This window comes from Hypanus sabinus, chromosome 23 (assembly GCF_030144855.1).
Source record: "Hypanus sabinus isolate sHypSab1 chromosome 23, sHypSab1.hap1, whole genome shotgun sequence".
Lineage (NCBI taxonomy): Eukaryota > Metazoa > Chordata > Chondrichthyes > Myliobatiformes > Dasyatidae > Hypanus > Hypanus sabinus.
Genome location: NC_082728.1, coordinates 8,131,328 through 8,149,101, shown reverse-complemented (window position 1 = coordinate 8,149,101; position 17,774 = coordinate 8,131,328). Strand labels below are relative to the sequence as shown.

At 38.9% G+C, this 17,774-nt stretch overlaps 1 protein-coding gene across 6 annotated transcripts in view; it reads left to right on the top strand.

Annotated features, from left to right (window-relative positions):
• Nucleotides 1-17,774, top strand: part of helz (helicase with zinc finger) — a 300,135-nt gene that overhangs the window by 68,910 nt on the left and 213,451 nt on the right. For all 6 annotated transcript variants that reach the window (XM_059948283.1, XM_059948286.1, XM_059948285.1 and 3 more), the window contains 6 exons: nt 4,534-4,590; nt 6,113-6,161; nt 7,480-7,555; nt 10,157-10,355; nt 11,551-11,658; nt 13,026-13,326. In XM_059948283.1, coding sequence (XP_059804266.1) covers nt 4,534-4,590; nt 6,113-6,161; nt 7,480-7,555; nt 10,157-10,355; nt 11,551-11,658; nt 13,026-13,326 — 790 coding nt within the window. The remainder of the gene's footprint in view (nt 1-4,533; nt 4,591-6,112; nt 6,162-7,479; nt 7,556-10,156; nt 10,356-11,550; nt 11,659-13,025; nt 13,327-17,774) is intronic.

Here is a 17,774-nt window from a genome sequence, read left to right as displayed (position 1 = left end):
TCACTGTGCTGTAATTTCTGGACCTTACCTTACATTTGAGCTGGCCACTGGGAAATTTGTGTGAGTGGTTTGAAGTGATTTAAATTATCATGTTCAACTTGTAGTTTATAATTTCAGATTTTCTAAATGGATTCAAAGATTTTTCAGCTAGGTCCACAAGTGTAAGGAGGATACATCATGTATAATACTGAGGTTAGGTTCACATAAAAGAGGCAGAGATTGTGCTCAAACCTGGCATATAAATTTTAAGTCAGTGGTGGAGTTTTTGTGGTCTGCAGACACTCTTCTTCACATTCTCAATTGTTGACCCCAATAATAGTATATGGCAACCCAGGAGACAGCAGAGTTGCGACCCTTCTAGTCATTCTCAAATCGATTTTAAATGCAAGAGATTCTGCAGATGCTGGAAACCCAGAGAAACACACACAGAATGTTGGACGAATTCCTGATGAAGGGTCTCAGCCTGAAACGTCAACTCTTTTTCTTTCCATAGATGGTGCCTGAACTGCTGAGTTCCACCAACATTCTTTGTATGTTACTCAAATCTATTTTTCTATTTTAAGAAGAGAACTAACAAGCAATCTACTAATTTTGCCCATTAGCTGCTCCTGTTGTCATTCATTACAGTTGTGGTGGAGTGCCAGGTAAAGTGACATATTTCAACTTGTATTTGAAGTTCACTTGAAACTAGTGAAATATAAAGTTGTCTTCAGCCCCTTTCTGCAGGCTTATTTGCCCATTACCTTACCAAACCCAGTGAGTTGCTCCTAGTGAAAGGGTACATACCCACATATATTAGTGTGACGTAGCCAACTACTAGAAACTACCTGTTAGAAAACAGCCTGGCTATTGGAACCATTATCTAATCAAATTAAAGGACTTGGTCTTTGGGGTCATTTAGGGAAAAATAGTATTAAATAAGTTGTCTGAACCTATTCTGCTTCCACTTGCAGGCTGCCCCAACACATCCTTATGTTGGTCATTAATGCAAATGACCATATTATATATTCATTATATATATTATATTTATATATCATATTTATATTATATATCATTATATATTTCAATGTACATGTGATAAATAAAATGAATCTGATATTATGAAATAAATGAATCAATGGAGTTTTCAGCAAAGATTTCAAAGAAGTACATATTTATATGTAACCGCTCCCATCTGAATTGTGAGAACCCATCCCATTATTGCAAATTCTAGTTCTATTGTTTACCTTCAATGAACTGGAAATTACATGAACACAGAATTTGTTAGAATTTTTGTGAAGAATTAATTTTGTGGTGAGATTTGATTAATCTGAATGAAAGTGTATCGTAGGTAGTGGCTGAAATAGCTATCACTGAGCAATATGCTCTTCACCCTGCAGCAGGTGTCATATACAAAATAATCAGTTGGGTTGCCAGTTTTTGAAAGTGTGATCAGCTGAGTTCACACTTGAGAGAATAAAAAGAATGTTTCAAATGTTATTACATGACTTTCCCTTTCTTGGTTTATTACCTGACCATAATTATATTTAGTTTTCTGTGCAGAAGCACACCAGCTAGTCCAGCATAAGCATGCTGGTGTTTATGATTCTCTTAAACTTTCTGCCACTCTCTATCTCACTCCAGCATAGTTTTCTCTTGCATTCTCTCTTATTTGGTTATGTTATGGGAACAAAATACTCATTCTCGCTACTATTTGGCTATAGATAATGCCACTGATGATGGTTATTACATAAGATCATGGTATAAAATTCCTACAAGCTGGTAGTATAAGATGAGATGAGTTTATACTGACCAGAACTGGAATGATACAGTTGTAAGTGATTGTTTGGCTGTAGTCCTTGCTAGAGTCTATGTTCAGCAGGAGGCTGAACATCCCATTTCATCACACTGGTTCAAAGCTCAAAGTAAATTTATTATCGAAGAATGTATATGTCACCATATACTACCCAAAGATTCATTTTCTTGCAGGCATTCTTGTAATTACAAAGAAATATAATAAAATCAATTAAAAACTACGCACAAAAAAAGACAGCCAATATACAAAAAATGACAAACTCTGTAAATATATTAATAATGACAACAATAAATAAATTAATAATAATTAATATTGAGAACATGAGTTGTAGAGTCCTTGAAAGTTGGTCTTTAGGTCATGGAATCAGTTCACTGTTGAGGCGAGCGAAGTTATTCACACTGGTTCAGGAGCCTGATAGTTGAAGGGAATATAGTATCCTTCTGTCACACTGATTACTATTATGTCACACTGGTTAAATAGTTTGCAGTACTCACTCAATCTAATCACCTTCAAAAAGAAAGTTAATTATATTTCATGAGTTTTACTATTTGCAATCAGAACTTGGCAGCCTCCAAGTTTCCATCCCATGGTCCACATTCAAAATCCAAAGTAAACTTATTATCGAAGAACATATGTCATTATATACAGGCCTGAGTTTCATTTTCTTGTGGGCATACACAGTAAATCCAAGAAACACTATGGAACCAATGGAAGGCTGCACTTCACGGGACAGCCAAATAACCAATTTGCAAAAGACAGCAAACTACAAATACAAAAGAGAAAAAAAAGCAATGAATAGAGAACGTGAGATGAAGTGTCCTTGAAAGTGAGTCCTTAGGTTGTGGGAACAATTCAGTGATGGGGCAAGTGATATTGAATGAAGTTATTCCCTCTGGTTCAAGAGCCTGATGGTTGAGGGGTAATAATTGTTTCTGAACCAGATGATGTTGGTCCTAAGACTCCTGTACCACCTTCTTGATGGCAGAAGCGAGAAGAGAGCATGGCCTGGGTGGTGGGGTTCTTGATGGATGTTGCTTTCCTGCGACAGTGTTCTGTGTAGATGTGCTCCATAGAGGGGAGGACTTTACTGGGATGGATTGGGCTGTTACCACTGCTCTTTGTCGGATTTCCTGTTCAAAGGCCTTGACATTTGCTGGAGTTTCTACTAATGAACAGGTCACATTACTGTCATTGTACACGTAGAGGAACAAACACGTTGCTGTTAGTTCCTGTTTTTCTACCAGGAATAAACAGCCCTGTCAAAAACAAGTCTCAAAGTACATTTATTATAAAAGAATGTATACAGTATACAACTCTGAGATTTGTCCTCCCTCAGACAGCTACGAAACAAAGAAAGACCATGGAACCCATTTAAAGGAATCACCAAAAACTTTGTGTGTTGGAAGAAATCATACAAGCAGCAAAAAGCAATCAACTAACAGACAGAATATTAACCATTGAACCGCAGAGCCCCCGAGTCTGTTCAGTTTAGCGTTGTGTCAATGACTACAGGCCACAATTACAGAGCGGCTTCGGTACTGAAGCACCTCGATCATATCTCACTAATAGCAGAATAAGAGTAACCAGAAACACATGGAACATGAACTGCAGAGTACCCCCCAAAAAAAGTCCCACAGTCACAAATCACAGCGAGGCTATCAAACCTGCACCTTCCTCCTGCAGCAGTGAGAGAGAAACCAGTCAAGCATTGGCAGGTGGCACTGGATCAACCTTTTTTCAATGAATGATCAAATAGCCTGATTAAACTACACTTTTGTTACTAAATATAGACATATTAAAGGTGTTACTGGACACCCTGTTAAAGTTGTAGGGAATGAACGACTTGTCCAATGCATTTCAACTGATGACTTACTGCTCAGCTTTGAGTGGGGGCAGTCAGTGACACTTAGTGCTATGCAATCAAATTATTTTACACTGTTATTACTTGCTGTATTTCATGAGTTTGACCATCTGCAGTATTGTGGCAAATATTAACAGCAATAAGGCATGTGCAAGTGTCCACAGTATCAAGGGAGTTATGAAGTTCAGACATTCCAATGGAATATAATGCTTAAACAATAGGTTGATTGATCACATATAATGAATAAAGTATGATGAAGCCACAAATGTCTTTACTTTTGGTTTGGTCGATAAGAACTTTAAAATATAATTTGGGACTTTTTATAGAACTCTTCAAAAAAAAACAAACCAGAAAATATTTCAGCTTTTGATTTTAAAAAAAAGTACACAACTAAATTTGGTTTTCTAATGTTGCTTGCTCCTATTGTTGGCATGATTTGTGTTTTTTTTCTTCTCTTTCAACTGCACATTGGGGGTTGGTCTTTATATTTTTAAATTTTTTTTCCGGGTTTCTTGCTTTGAGGCTGCCTGTAAGCAAATAGATCTCAAGGCAGTATGATTTATACATTCTTCGATAATAAATGTACTTTGAATTTGAAGTATCAGAATGTGTCAAATTAAGAATGAGCATAACAATTTGTTCAGCCTGTTGTTTCATGTTATATCTTGCAGTTATCTTTTATTCCTATAATTTGAGCACAACAGTAGCAGTTAGGATATTTTGTAGCTTGTGATTGCAGAGGACATTACATTGGAAAAGTGACGGCATGGTACACCCAGTGAGTGAATGGACAGGACTTGGATATGTCCTTGAAGAAGAGTCAAATTTTTGAGCATTTAATACTAAATTGTTGCATTCTCTTGAATGTTTTCTCTAGAATGGTTTGATAACGAAAGATGTAACCAGGCTCAAAGTACTACTTTCAGAAATGGAGGTGAGTAATCTGTTAAGAGTTAACGAAGTGTCCATAACTCATTCTGTCACACCCTTTCTGCATGGCTGTTGAGTGATATGGTTAAGTTTTGTTCTGGCAGTGTACTATTGTGTTTGTAGAATCATTGGAAGATTCATTACTTATCACTGAGGACACTACACGTTTAACAGCAATTTTGGAAATATGTACCTTTACAAGTAGTGGATTAACCTTTCCTCCCATCTCCATCAATTTAGCGTTCCCAAAGGTGCTATTGGATTCTTTATTGTATGCAGTCAAGTCTGTGGTCTCTTAGGCATCACTTTTTATCAATCATTATCATGTGATTGATACAAAAGCAAAATAATATATATTCTGTAAATCCAAAATCGAAACAGGAAATGTTGGAACTACTTGCCAAGCTGCATCTGTGTGGAGAGATTAATGGGCTTTCAGCAGAGTTGATCTTGATCTTGTTTTTCATATTTCCTTATAACACAGAAGGCACGTGGAGTCCACATTGACTTCCAGAGCTATCCCAATGCACATTTATTCCACTTCAATCCGTTATTTCTCATGCCAGTTAACAAGCATTCCACTCTTCACCACCACTGCAGCCTCCCTCCAAGTTCTTCCATTTCTTACCACTAACTAACAGAATTTACAGGAGCCATTTCATTATCAACCCCCAAATTGTTGGAATGTGGGAGGAAACTGGAAGAATTCACATGAAGAACGTACAACTGCATGCAGACAGCGCCAGAGAATGGAATGGAATCTGGATTCTGCAGCTGTACGCCCTGCAATGCCATTGCGCTGCCAGCACTGAACATAGGGCAAACCAAGAAAGTGTTGGTAGCTTTCCTTCATGTCAGTGATTCAGATGAGTATTTTATGAGACAGGCTTGCCTGATTGGTTAATTAGTTGAATGTAATTAACTCAGGCACAGATTTAGCTAAACCACGCATTTCACTATGTTTCGATGTACATGTGACAAATAAATCATCATCATTATGTGCCACATCAGATAACATGGGCAGTCGTGATTGTTCTTGGCAAATTCTACAGAAATGGTTTGCCATTGCCTTCTTCTGGGCAGTGTCTTTGCAAGACGGTTGACCTCAGCCATTAACAATACTCTTCAGTGATTGCCTGCCTGGTGTCTGTGGTCGCAGAACCAGGATTTGTGACTCACACCAGCTGCTCATATGACCATCCACCAACTGCTCCCATGGTTTCATATGACCCTGTTGGGGGATGGTCAAAGCAGGTGCTACACCTTGCCCAAGGGTGACCCGCAGGCTAGCAGAAGAAAGGAGCGCCATACACCTCCTCTGCTAGAGATGTATCCTCATCCCGCGCCAACAAATAAAACTAGCCTTTAAAATGTCACTTGAGCGTAAGTATGCCGTTTCAGTGGAACTGGCACCCACCAGCATCAGGAAAGCTGTTTGCTTTGTGTATGGCATCCTTTGAAAATTATATTGAGACCAAGGAAAGAATTGTTTCTTGCCTTACCTTTATTTTTCGTTTACATTGCAGATCACGAGCAATAAACTGATGTCAGCATACTTAGAAGAGACAGAGGAAGGTAATTGATAAAGTAGGTCTGTTCCAAGGATTAAAATTTTCTGCCTCTCCATCATCGTTAAAACACTTGACAAAGAAACATGTCCACCAGTTGTTGCAAAATTGCGTCACAACCAAATAATTAAAATGACAAGAGTATTATAATAGTTTTTGGACTGGATTATTAATCATTTATCAAGTGCTCAAATCTTTGGATTTGAATTGAATTAAAACCAGTCTGAGAATGACTAATATAACTGAAATCATTTCCAATGGTCACACCAAATCCTGTGGCCCAGATGGTGCTAGGTACTATTTGAGAATGTCATTGAGAGTTGGAACATAGCAGCACAAGTCTTGCTTCTGAATACTAATTCTCAATGAAGTACCACCTTAGTGGATGTCTGAATGGCATATCTTCAAGTTCTCCTGTATTGTTCACTGTGGTTAACTGGTTTTCTGAACATCAACAGTCTAATTTTCATTTGTATAATGGTTTCGGCATTGGAACAGTTCAGTTGTAAGAATTAATACTTTACGAAAGATGTGAGATTCAAAGGTGGAGATTTTAAAACTCTGGTTGGACAATTATCAATGTATTATGATTTACATGGAACCTGAGGGACAACATTTTCACTCGGAGAGTGGTCAGTATACGGAATGAGCTGCCAAAGGAAGTGGCTGAGGCATTAATAATGTTTTCAAGTCATTTGGACGGGAACACAGAGCAGGAGTTTATAGGAAAGGTTTAGAGCAGGGGTTCCCAACCTTTTTTTGCCTTGGGCCCCTACCATTAACCGAGGAGTCCGTAGACCCCAGGTTGGGAACCCCTGGTTTAGAGGGATTTGGGACTAGCTTAGATGAAATCTTGGTTAGCATGAACTAATTGGGCTGAAAGATAATTTCCCTTCCTGTGTGAACCTAAGTAAACGGGTGGATAATCAAGACTAATGTGATTATTATTCTGTTGAGACGTTAATGTTATTGATGGGGGTGGAGATGCAAGCTGCAGTTGTGAATGACTTAAATTAATCTGTTTAATTATCTGCAACATTAGAAAGTTTTGATAATTTTTTTTAAGGTTTTGTCTCTGGTCATTTGCTAGAACTCACTCAGCTAACTACTTTGGAAATTGGCTATGGCTGAGTAAATTAACTGGCTTGCAGAACAAGCCTTTGAGCTTGAATGATCTTTGGCTATTTGATTCTTTACCTGATATTAACCAGGCCATACATGTTGCTGCATTGTGCTGGTGTTTTAATTTAAAAAAAAACAACTAAATGGACTACTTTATAGAAGAATAAATAGATGCTTTAAACGTATTTAAATAATCACTGCAGATTCTGAAGATGGATGGCAATTCCGCCCTCCACCTCGGGGTGTCACCTGTAGTGAAGAATACACACTTTGCAAAAGGTAAATTTGGATAACTGTTACATTAAAAGTACTAATTGCTTTTCTGAAATTACCTTTTTATTTTGCTTAAGAACTGTGTGATGTAACTAATTCTTGACAGCCTTGTTGTATTGGTGCATGCATTCATTCTCTTATCGATCTCTCATCTTCATGTTAATAGTTGCCAGTTATGCTTGTCTTGCCTCATGAGAGCACGGGCAACAGCACTTTCTGTCTGCCGAGTTCATTTCGAGGACATGAGCAGCTAAATCTCAGTATTGAATGCAAAATAGTCCAGGCATTTTGTGCTGTTGGTTTATTATTGTCACATGTACTAAGATACATTGAAAAGCTTGTCTTGCCTACTATTCATACAGATCAAATCATTATCCAGTGCAGTGAGGTGAACAGGGTAAAACAGTAAAAATGCAGAATAAAGTGTAAAAGCTACAGAGAAAGTGCCTTGTAGATGAACAATAAATGCAAGATCATATTGAGATAGATTGTGAGGTCAAGAATTCCTTTTGTCATGTAAGAGCTCTGTTCAAGAATCTGATAACAGCGAAATAGAAGCTGACCTTGAGCCTGGTGGTATATGCTTTCAGGCTTTTGTATCTTCTGCCTGATAGTAGAGGGGAGAAGACAGAATGTCTGGGTTGCGTGGAGTCTCTGATTATGCTGGCTGCTTTACTGAAGCAGCAAGAAATACAGACAGGTTCCTGGAGAGGGTTGTGGCGACCCTTTTCCTGGCAAATCCGAACCGACTCACCATTAGATAGCCTACGGGGGTTTGCGAGCACAGAGCTTGGGAGCCTCTGCGCCATGGGGGGCAGGTTGAGGGAGGCTTAAAAGTGAGGCTGAAGATTTGGAATAAAGTTTTTTCCCTCGACTGCAGTTACCGACTCCGTGTCGTAATTTTAGCGCTGCGTGTAGCACACCGCTACAGGGTACTAATTTCTGTGATGTGCTGAGCTGTGTGTACAACTCTCGTGTGTCCACAGTTCTCTATGGTCACGTGTAGAGGAATTGCCATACCAAGCCTTTATGTATCCACAGAGGATGTCTTCAATGGTGCATCAGTGAAAACTAGTGACAGGGTCGTGCCAAATTTCTTCAGTCTCCTGAGGAAGTAGAGATATTGGGGAGCTTTCTTGGCCATGACATCAAGGTGTTTGGGCCAGGACTGACTGTTGGTGATGTTTTTTCCTGGGAACTTGAAGCGCTCACACCCTTCAACCTCAACACTGTTGATGTAGATGGGAGCATGTGCACCATCTCCTTCATGAAGTAAATCACCAGCTCTTTTGTTTTGCTGACAGAGAAAGTTTGTTGTCATGACACAATATTACTGAGCTCCCTATCTCCTTCCTTACTCTGACTCATTGTTATTTGGGATGTGGCCCACTGATCTGCAAACTTGTGGATGGACTGGGAACAGATCACAGTTTTGTAGTGGAGTAGGTGTCTGAAGGCGCAATTTTGTGGTGCACCAGTGTTGAGAATAGGAGGCAAAAGGAGCTGTAAAGGAGCAAAAATTCCAATGGGCTGGGGTGCACATTAAGGTAGAAATAGGAGGTAGGTGGTGTAGTTATTATATTTCATGATGTGGCACTCTATGGGGTAAAGATTGTTTAGGCTGGAGGCACACAACTAATGTTTGGAGAGAGAAAAATGGTTCTTGAACTTGTTAATGAAAGGAGGAAGGCTGGTTCAAGCAGATTTTAATGTCAAAATGTGACATCAGCCTTTCAATCAATGATAGCTATAGGAATTTTGAAGAAGGTAGAGTAATTATAACTTTTTACAAGTTCTTCATTTTGGAATCGGGTTTAATATCACTAACATTTACTACTGAAATTTGTTGTTTTGTGATAGTAGTTCCATGCAATACATAAAAAATTATAAATTGCAATAAAATGTATACATATAAATTTATTGCATAAGTAAATTAAATAAGTAGTGGGGAAAAAGTGCAGAAATAGTGAGGTAGTGTTGATGGATTGGCTTATTGTTTGTTAAGAAATCTGGTGACGGAGGAGAAGCTGTTCCTAAAATACTGAATGTATGTCTCAGGCTCCTGTCCCTCCTCCCTGACAGTAGCAATGAGAAGAGGGCATGTTCTGAGTGATGGGGGTCCTTAATGATAGATGACATCTTTTCGAGGCAATGTCTTTTGAAAATGTCCTCAATGCTGGGGAGACTGCTGCTTGTAGTGGAGTTGGCAGAGTTTGCAATCCTCTGTAGCTTTTCTGATCCTGTGCAATGGCCCCCTTCCATCCAGATGGTGATGCAACTAGGAAAAATGCTCTTTACATTACATCTGCAGAAATGTGCTTGAGTCTTTGGTCACGTACCAAAACTTCTCAAACTCCTTATGAAATATAACTGCTAACGTGCCTTCTTGGTAATTGTATCAATATGTTGGGCCCAGAATAGATCTTCAGAAAAGATCAACCCTAACCTGAATGCATTTGAAGCATAGGAGAAGCAAAGTTTGCTGAAATGTGCCAAATTTTTGGTGAGTGTAAACATGGGGGAATCTGCAATTGATGTAAACCCATGAAATCAGAGATGAGCTGCTGCCTGAGGTAAAATCAATGAATGTATTTTCTTTTGTTTCAGATTTGTAGAACAAAAAATATGTAGATATGGTGCACAGTGTACATCTGCACACTCGCAAGAGGAGTTGGCTGAATGGCAGAAACGCTACTCTTCACGGCTGATGCGTTTAAAGCAACAAAAGGAAAATAAACAATCTATTGGGAATTATATGGAAACATTAATTGAAAAATGGATGAACTCATTATCTCCAGAAAAAGTGGTGTGTAAATCAGTTTGGTAGATTTCAAGTAAGAGAGGAAATAAATCCCACATTCATAACCAGCCTTTCACATTCCCTGGTGTCCACTGTTAATTCTGAACATTTCAGAAAGTGTGGTAACTTTTGGTGGGAAAGTGGCAGGCAGAGTTGTGCACTCAAATGAATAATTAAAAAATATGTATTTTTTAAGAAGTTTTAATTTACTGTAACATTCAGACTGATTGCATCTTCCATTCATTTACATGCTCTTGAATAAGTGCCAAATATCCCGTAAATTGGCTGAAGTGGAACTTAACCAAGTTCAGGTTCCAAGTTTTATTATCATCTAACTGTACATATATATACCAAATGAAACAATGTTCCTCCAGATCACAAACAGCACATGACAAAATATTACCACAAATGGGTTAACAAAATGTAATTCAAAGTGCATACAGTATGAATCACAGGTGAACAGTAGCAATAAACATATTCATAAACAGTAAACATTTTGTTGTCCAAGTTATGAAGCCTTGGTGGTGGCAGGGTATTCATTAGAAGAAGCTGTTACCTAGTCCTAATGCTCCTGTACCTCCTTCCTGACTGTAGTTAGTCAAAGAGTTTGTGGGACCGGTGGCAGGAGTCGTCAACAATGCTTTGAGCCCTTTGTAGACAACGCTTCTGGTAAATGCCACCAATGGAGGGAGAGGAGGGAGACCATTTCATCTGTCATTATGACTCATTATTTGGTTCTCTTTTGGTCTTAAATCAAGGATGTCAAGTCACAGATATGAAGATCTAATTAATCTGCTTTGATGGTTTTGTATAAAAGATAAACATTGGACTGAACGGCTTGGTTCTTACATTTTCCACAATTTCACAACTGCTGATCATGCTTTGTTTGTTCCAACTTTATCGGGGCACTGGAGGGTGAATACCTTTCAACCCAGCCAAGAGTTCAGTAGAATTGGCAAAATTTGCTGCAAAGTAAGCTTGACAAAAGAAGGCTGCCAGACTGGGTAGCAACTTATTTTTTTGGACTGAGAGACAAAGGGTAATGACATTGATTGCTGCACTTGGTATAAATTGAAATAATATATTTTCACCATGTCTAGAATAAAAGGTTGGATAGATTAATATTACTGTAGTTTATTTTTGATTTGCTTTCCTTGGGAGCACAGATTTACTAAAGCAGTTTGGTATTCTTTCTCTAAAGCTCAGTGAATCCCTGGATGGAGTAGCAGTGGAACATAGCCCAGGGTTGTCAATAACCGTGACAACCAAGAAATCCAGTCAACTATGGACCTTCATACTTCATTGTAAAGTAAGTGTCTTTGCATTTTTTTCTAAGATTTGCAGACTTATAGTAATATTTTGAAGCTTTTGAAGTGTGTAACAGACAAATGCTACTTTATCCCAGGTTTTATCCACCAATTCATTCTCAAACGGAACTTCTGTTTGGGGCTGAGGAGCATAGCTGGTGTTATACTTATCACTTTATTCCTCTTTTATGGCCAGTAACATTAAAGAAGATTAATAATACCATAAGAACATGGGAGCGGAATTTTGCCTATCAAGTCTGCTCCGCCATTCTATCAAGACTGATTTGTTATCCCTTTCAACGCCATTCTCTAACCTTCTCCTTGTAACAATTGACACCCTTTCTAATCAAGAACCTATCAACTTCCACTTTAAATATATCCCATGACTTGGCCTCTATGGCTGTCAGTGGCAATAAATTCAACAGATTCACTACCCTCTGGCTAAAGAAATTTCCCCTCATCTCTGTTTTAAAGGGATGTCCTTGTTTTCCGAGGCTGCGCCCTTAATGATTAGTGGTTAACGCTCCCTCCCACTCCACTACTCTATCCACTGCCAGTTCTTGCAGATCTGGTAATTGATATATACCATGGAAGTTATTATTTTATATTAGATGTCCAGCATTGACAGGCATGATGCAAAGTATACAATTTAAAATTTAATTTGATCAAACAGATGAAAGCCTGAACGATATTCCATCAATTGTTAGAGCTTTGAAGACTGATGTGTTGATACATGGGTGAAATGACTATCTTTGTCTTGTTTCACAAATCAGAGAAATCAGCTTTAGAATGTTTCCACTTCACATTTTGCCAGTCTTTCATTGGTTCAGGGATTTGTAAAAGCTGCAGTTGTCATTTCTATGTGAGTGGTGAGCTTTTGATTCATGACTGCATTGTATGGCAAAAAGTTGTCAAACTAAATGATTAAACAAAACACCGTAAACCCATTTAACCAGAGAAGTTTTGAATGGACCTGAATACTTCGTATGAATTAAGAAATGATATTACCATTACCTTAGTTATTAACTAAGTTTGGCAGGATCAGGAATATTTCCTGGAAGAGGACCTGCAGTAGTTTACTTTATTCAGTGATCCAGAATTTTAAGTGTTAAGTCCAATTGGGTTTGATGAAATATGAGCCTTAAGTGGTGTTAAAACAGGACAGAACTGTTTTTTTTAGAAGCATGGAAGCAGTGTGTAGTATTTATCAAGAAGAGTAAATGTAGGTTGAATTAAATTTCACAAGGGAAATGAAAAAGATGAAAGATGGAGATGTGTTAAGTGTAGTTGAAAATAAATGATATTTTTGCAGTTAGTATTGGGTAGATTAATACTTGTTATCTCCCCCTTACCTCTCCCCTTTCTTCAGCCTGCACGTTTGCTGAATCGGATAGCCTTGCTCTATGATGCTCATCGTCCTCATTTTTCCATTATGACTGTTTCTGTTGGAGACCTCAACACCCAGGTGGTACAAGAAGTACCGGAGAACTGTCAAGAGTGGCTTGGAGGAGGAAAGATGGCTCAGAATGGAATGGACCATTGTATATATAGAGTTAGTGTACAATTCAGCACAGAAATCTTTGGAACTTTTCGCCAAACTGTAGTTTTTGACTTTGGGTCTGAACCCGTCCTGATGCAACGGATCATGGTGGATGCTGCATCAATAGAAGGTATGAATTTGACTCTTTCTCCCATGCACGACAGTTGCTGCTATTAAATTTAGAAAAGCAACATCTTGTTGAATTAGAATACAAGTTTAAATGCAATTTTTTTGATATCCTCCTGAAGGTCTATCAAATGCCTTTGTTTTACTGTAGATGAAGATGAAATGTTAACAGAACAAATGAAAAAAAAAAGTGAAAAAATGTAATCCATTTATATCTCAAATTACAAAACCTAATTACATTTGCCCAGTGTTTTAGCATCTGTTCTCTTGCTTAGTAAATTATTATGGTTATCAATCTTTCAAGTAAAGAGGCTTCTTCTGACAGCTGTTTCAGATTTACTCCTACCTACTTTTCATTTCAGTTTTTAACCTCAATTATGATTCTATTCCTTATGAAAACATCTCTTATCAGAAGAATAGATTGTCTTTATAGTGCTTCTCCATTCTTTATCCCGAGTATACTTGAGGAGCTAACTTTGTATTTTTCTGTTTTGTGGAATATGTTACGTTGCTTTAATGGGCTACAGGATGAAGTCAGGCAACATTGCCAATAACAGTGCATCCCTTCTCAACGAGCACCATGCATTCTATGCATGTTTTGAATTGAAGGGGATTGGAATGTCACCACGTACTCCAACAGCCTTCAATGTTCTTGAACCCACAGTAACTGTTGCAGATTTAAGATCAATCTTCTGGAGAGTGAACCCATGGAAAGGGTCTGGCCCAGATGGTTTCTAGGCTGTGTCTTTGAATCCTGAGCAGATCATCTGGTAGGGATATTGCAGACATTTTTAACTTCACTCTGCTTCAATCTGAAGTTCCCAACCACTTTAAGAAGACCTCTATCATCCCAGTACCTAAGAAAAACAAGGTAATGTGCCATAATGACTACTGCCCATTGGCTGTGACATCCACCATCGTGATATGCTTAGAGGTTGGTCATGGCACACATCAGCTTCACCCTCCCAGACAACCTTGACCTGCTGCAATTCAACTACCACCAAAGCAAATGCAATTTCCTTGGCCCTACCCTCATCCCTGGAGCATCTGGACATTAAAGACACCTATGCCAGACTATGTTTGTTGACTGCAACTCCAGCTTCAGTACAATAAATCTCACTGGGGCACTCCAGAGATGTATGTTTTGGCCACTGTTGTACCCTCTCTTTACTCATGACTGTGTGGCTAGGCATAGCTCAACTGCAATCTATAAATTTTCCAACGCTAAGCCATTTTTTGGCAGAATATGAGTTGGAGACGAGAGGGTGTACATGAGCGAAATATGCCAGCTGGTTGAGTGGTGTCACAGCAACAACCTTGCACTCAATGTTAGTAAGGCCAAAGAGCTCATTGTGGACTTCAGAAAGGGTAAGATGTGAGGACATAAACCAATCCTCATAGAGGGATCTGAAGTGGAGACAGCAATTTCAAGTTCTTGGGTGTCAATATTTCTGAGGATTTAACCTGGTTCCAATATATTGATACAGCAGGAAAGAAGGCAAGACAGCTGCTATATTTCATTAGAAGTTTGAAGAAATTTGGTTTGTCAACTGAAACAATTGAAAACTTCCATAGATGTACCGTGGAGAACTTTCTGACAAGTTGCATCACTGTCTGGAATGGTGGGGGTGGGGGGGGGCACTACTGTACAGGACTGAAAGAAGATACAGTAAGGTGTAAAATTTGTCAGCTCCTTCATGGGTAGCCTCCTCTGTAGTATCCAAGACATCTGATTGTTATTAGTAGCCCGAAGGCACACACTCAGCGATTTAGGAACAGTTACTTACCCTCTGCCATCTGATTTCTAAATGAACATTGAATCCATGAACACCACCTCACTTTCTTTTTTTTGTTTTTGCAGTATTTTTAATTTAATTTTCATATATATATATCTCTACACACACACACACACACACACACTGCTATTTATTCTCTTCCCCCCCCCCCCCCCAATATCGTGTATTGCATTATACTGCTGCTGCTACGTTAGCAGATTTCACTATTTATGCCAGTGATATTAAACCTGATTCTGGTAATTCCAAGCTTCTAGACCTGGGACTTCCTTTTACTACTGGACCTTTGACTTCCTCTGGCAAACTGCAGTTAGTGAGGAGAAACAGCGACACCTCTGTTATGATTATTCTAAACAGTGGTGCTGTTCAAGTTCAAGTACCATTCAACCATACATGAATATAGCCAAATGAAACAGCATACATCCGGGGCCATAGTGCAAATCACTTTGCCAACAGCACAGAGTATATAACACAAATAGCACATATGGTTATGGTTTCAGAAAAATATACAGTGACAAAAAAAGCCATAGTCCAACTCCCTGACTGGCATGACTGTAGATTTATGGGATGCCATCCTGGTCCTGCTTGTTCTTCCATTGAGTGAACACCAGAGGGCAGCACCAACAGGAGGGGCCAGTCCCCGATCCAGTACGGATTTCAGCATGCTCCACAGTGACTCTGTCACATCACCTCATCATTTCCTCTCCTAATCTGCTGCACCAGGTAACCCCGTGGCATGGGTCTATTACCTACTGTAACCTAGCCCCCCCCCCGCCAGTCATGCCAATGAACCAGGCTATGTTAGCAGTGCTCAACAGGATCTTGCGATCTTAATAAAAACGTCCAAGGCAATCCTTGCTCTGTTTGTTGGACCATGCACCTTCTTGGCACAATGAATCGCAACAAATCCAGGTGACAATGCAACAAAGGTACACAGTAAGTCCAGCTCCGTCACTATCAGGCAGCTCACTGATAGGATAATTCTGTAGTAGCTGATGTTCTTAGTATCCATCAGTTACTCGTGCTCATAAAAACATGTACAGGACAAAAATACATCTTTGATTGGACCTGGAGTGGCTACTGTGTCCAAGTGCACTACCACCTTATTGGAGTGACCAGTGAGATGGTGACACGTTTGACCCCTGACTCCGCTGCATGTAATTGCAGATGATACGACTAAGTCATAACTTAAATAACGATGAGTCCAAGTACAGGAAGGGATAGAGCGATTGGTTACATGGTTTCATGATATCAATCTTTCCCTCATGGTTAGCTAAATAAAAGAGCTGGTTACTGACTTCGGGAAGGGGTGTGATGCAAACGCTTCCGTTTACATTAACGATGCTGAGGTCACGAGGGTTGAGAGCTTCAAGTTCCCAGGAGCACACATCACCAATGGCCTGTCCTGGCTCAATCATGTAGACAACACAGCCAAGAAAGCTCACCAGTGCCTGTGCTTGCTCAGGAAGCGAAAGGAATTTGTTATGTCGTCTTTGACCCATGGAATTTATTTGATCTGGAGGCATTATGGCTTGGTATGGCAATTCTTCTGTTGTGATTGCAGGAGATTCGAGTGTGGATATGGCTAAGCAGCCTCCCCTGTATGGATACTGTCTGCATTTCTTTCTTCCTTGAAAAAGCAGCCAGTGTAATTGAAGACCCCACCCACTTTGGACATTTTGTCTTCTCTACCTCCCATCAGTAAGAAGATACAAAAGCTTGAAAGCATGTACCAGCAGGCTGAAGTACAGTTTCTATTCCACAGTTATTAGACTCTTTACCAGACCTTTTGTATGATAAGTTGACTCTTGGTTGTACAATCTATCTTTTTATAATCTTTTACTTTATTGTTTGTCTGCAATGCACTTTCTCTGCAGCTTTTAGATTTTATTCTGCATTGTTACTGCTTTACCTTGTACTATCTCAATGTCCTGTTGTAATGAATAGATCTTCATGCAGAGTTTGCAATACAAGTTTTTCATTGTACCTTAGTGCACATAACAATAATAAACCAATTTAGTTTATGTGTAATTTATCGTGATAGATTTCTATTCCCAGATATAAAAATGAATTTCATTTTTGCAGCTTGTCTGTTTACTTCAGTGGATATATTAAAATGTGCCTGCAGTATCACCATGGCCTGGCTCCACACTCACTGAGCTGTTGAGGGACATAGGTTTGCTGTTGGTAAACAGACAAGTTGAAATAAAGATCGAGCAATTACAATTCAGATGGGATTTTGACTTAATTCACACCATGGTGTGCCTTTTGCAATACAAAGTCAAGTGCAAGGATATCCCCACTGTATTAGGGTGAAAGAAATTGTACATAATTCAGTTAGGACGCAGTTAATTGACTGTATGAGTTATCACTAGTTTAGATTTATGAAAGTAAACTGTTAACCACTTTGACCTAGTGTACTAATTTGTATTCTTATTTCCCTGTTTTTTTTTTACATCCTAATTATGTTTTCTTATCTCCCCTATATACTTCCTTATTGCACCTTTCCATTTGCAATATGACTGTATTGGTTTTGTTAATGTGATAGTACTGTCTTCATTGTTCTGATAAACTTTTTACATTTTTATCTTGCCTTTTTTTTTGGTTTGTATTGATAGCAAGTTAATGCCCTTTGCTCCTGATTTGCAGCTGATGGAAA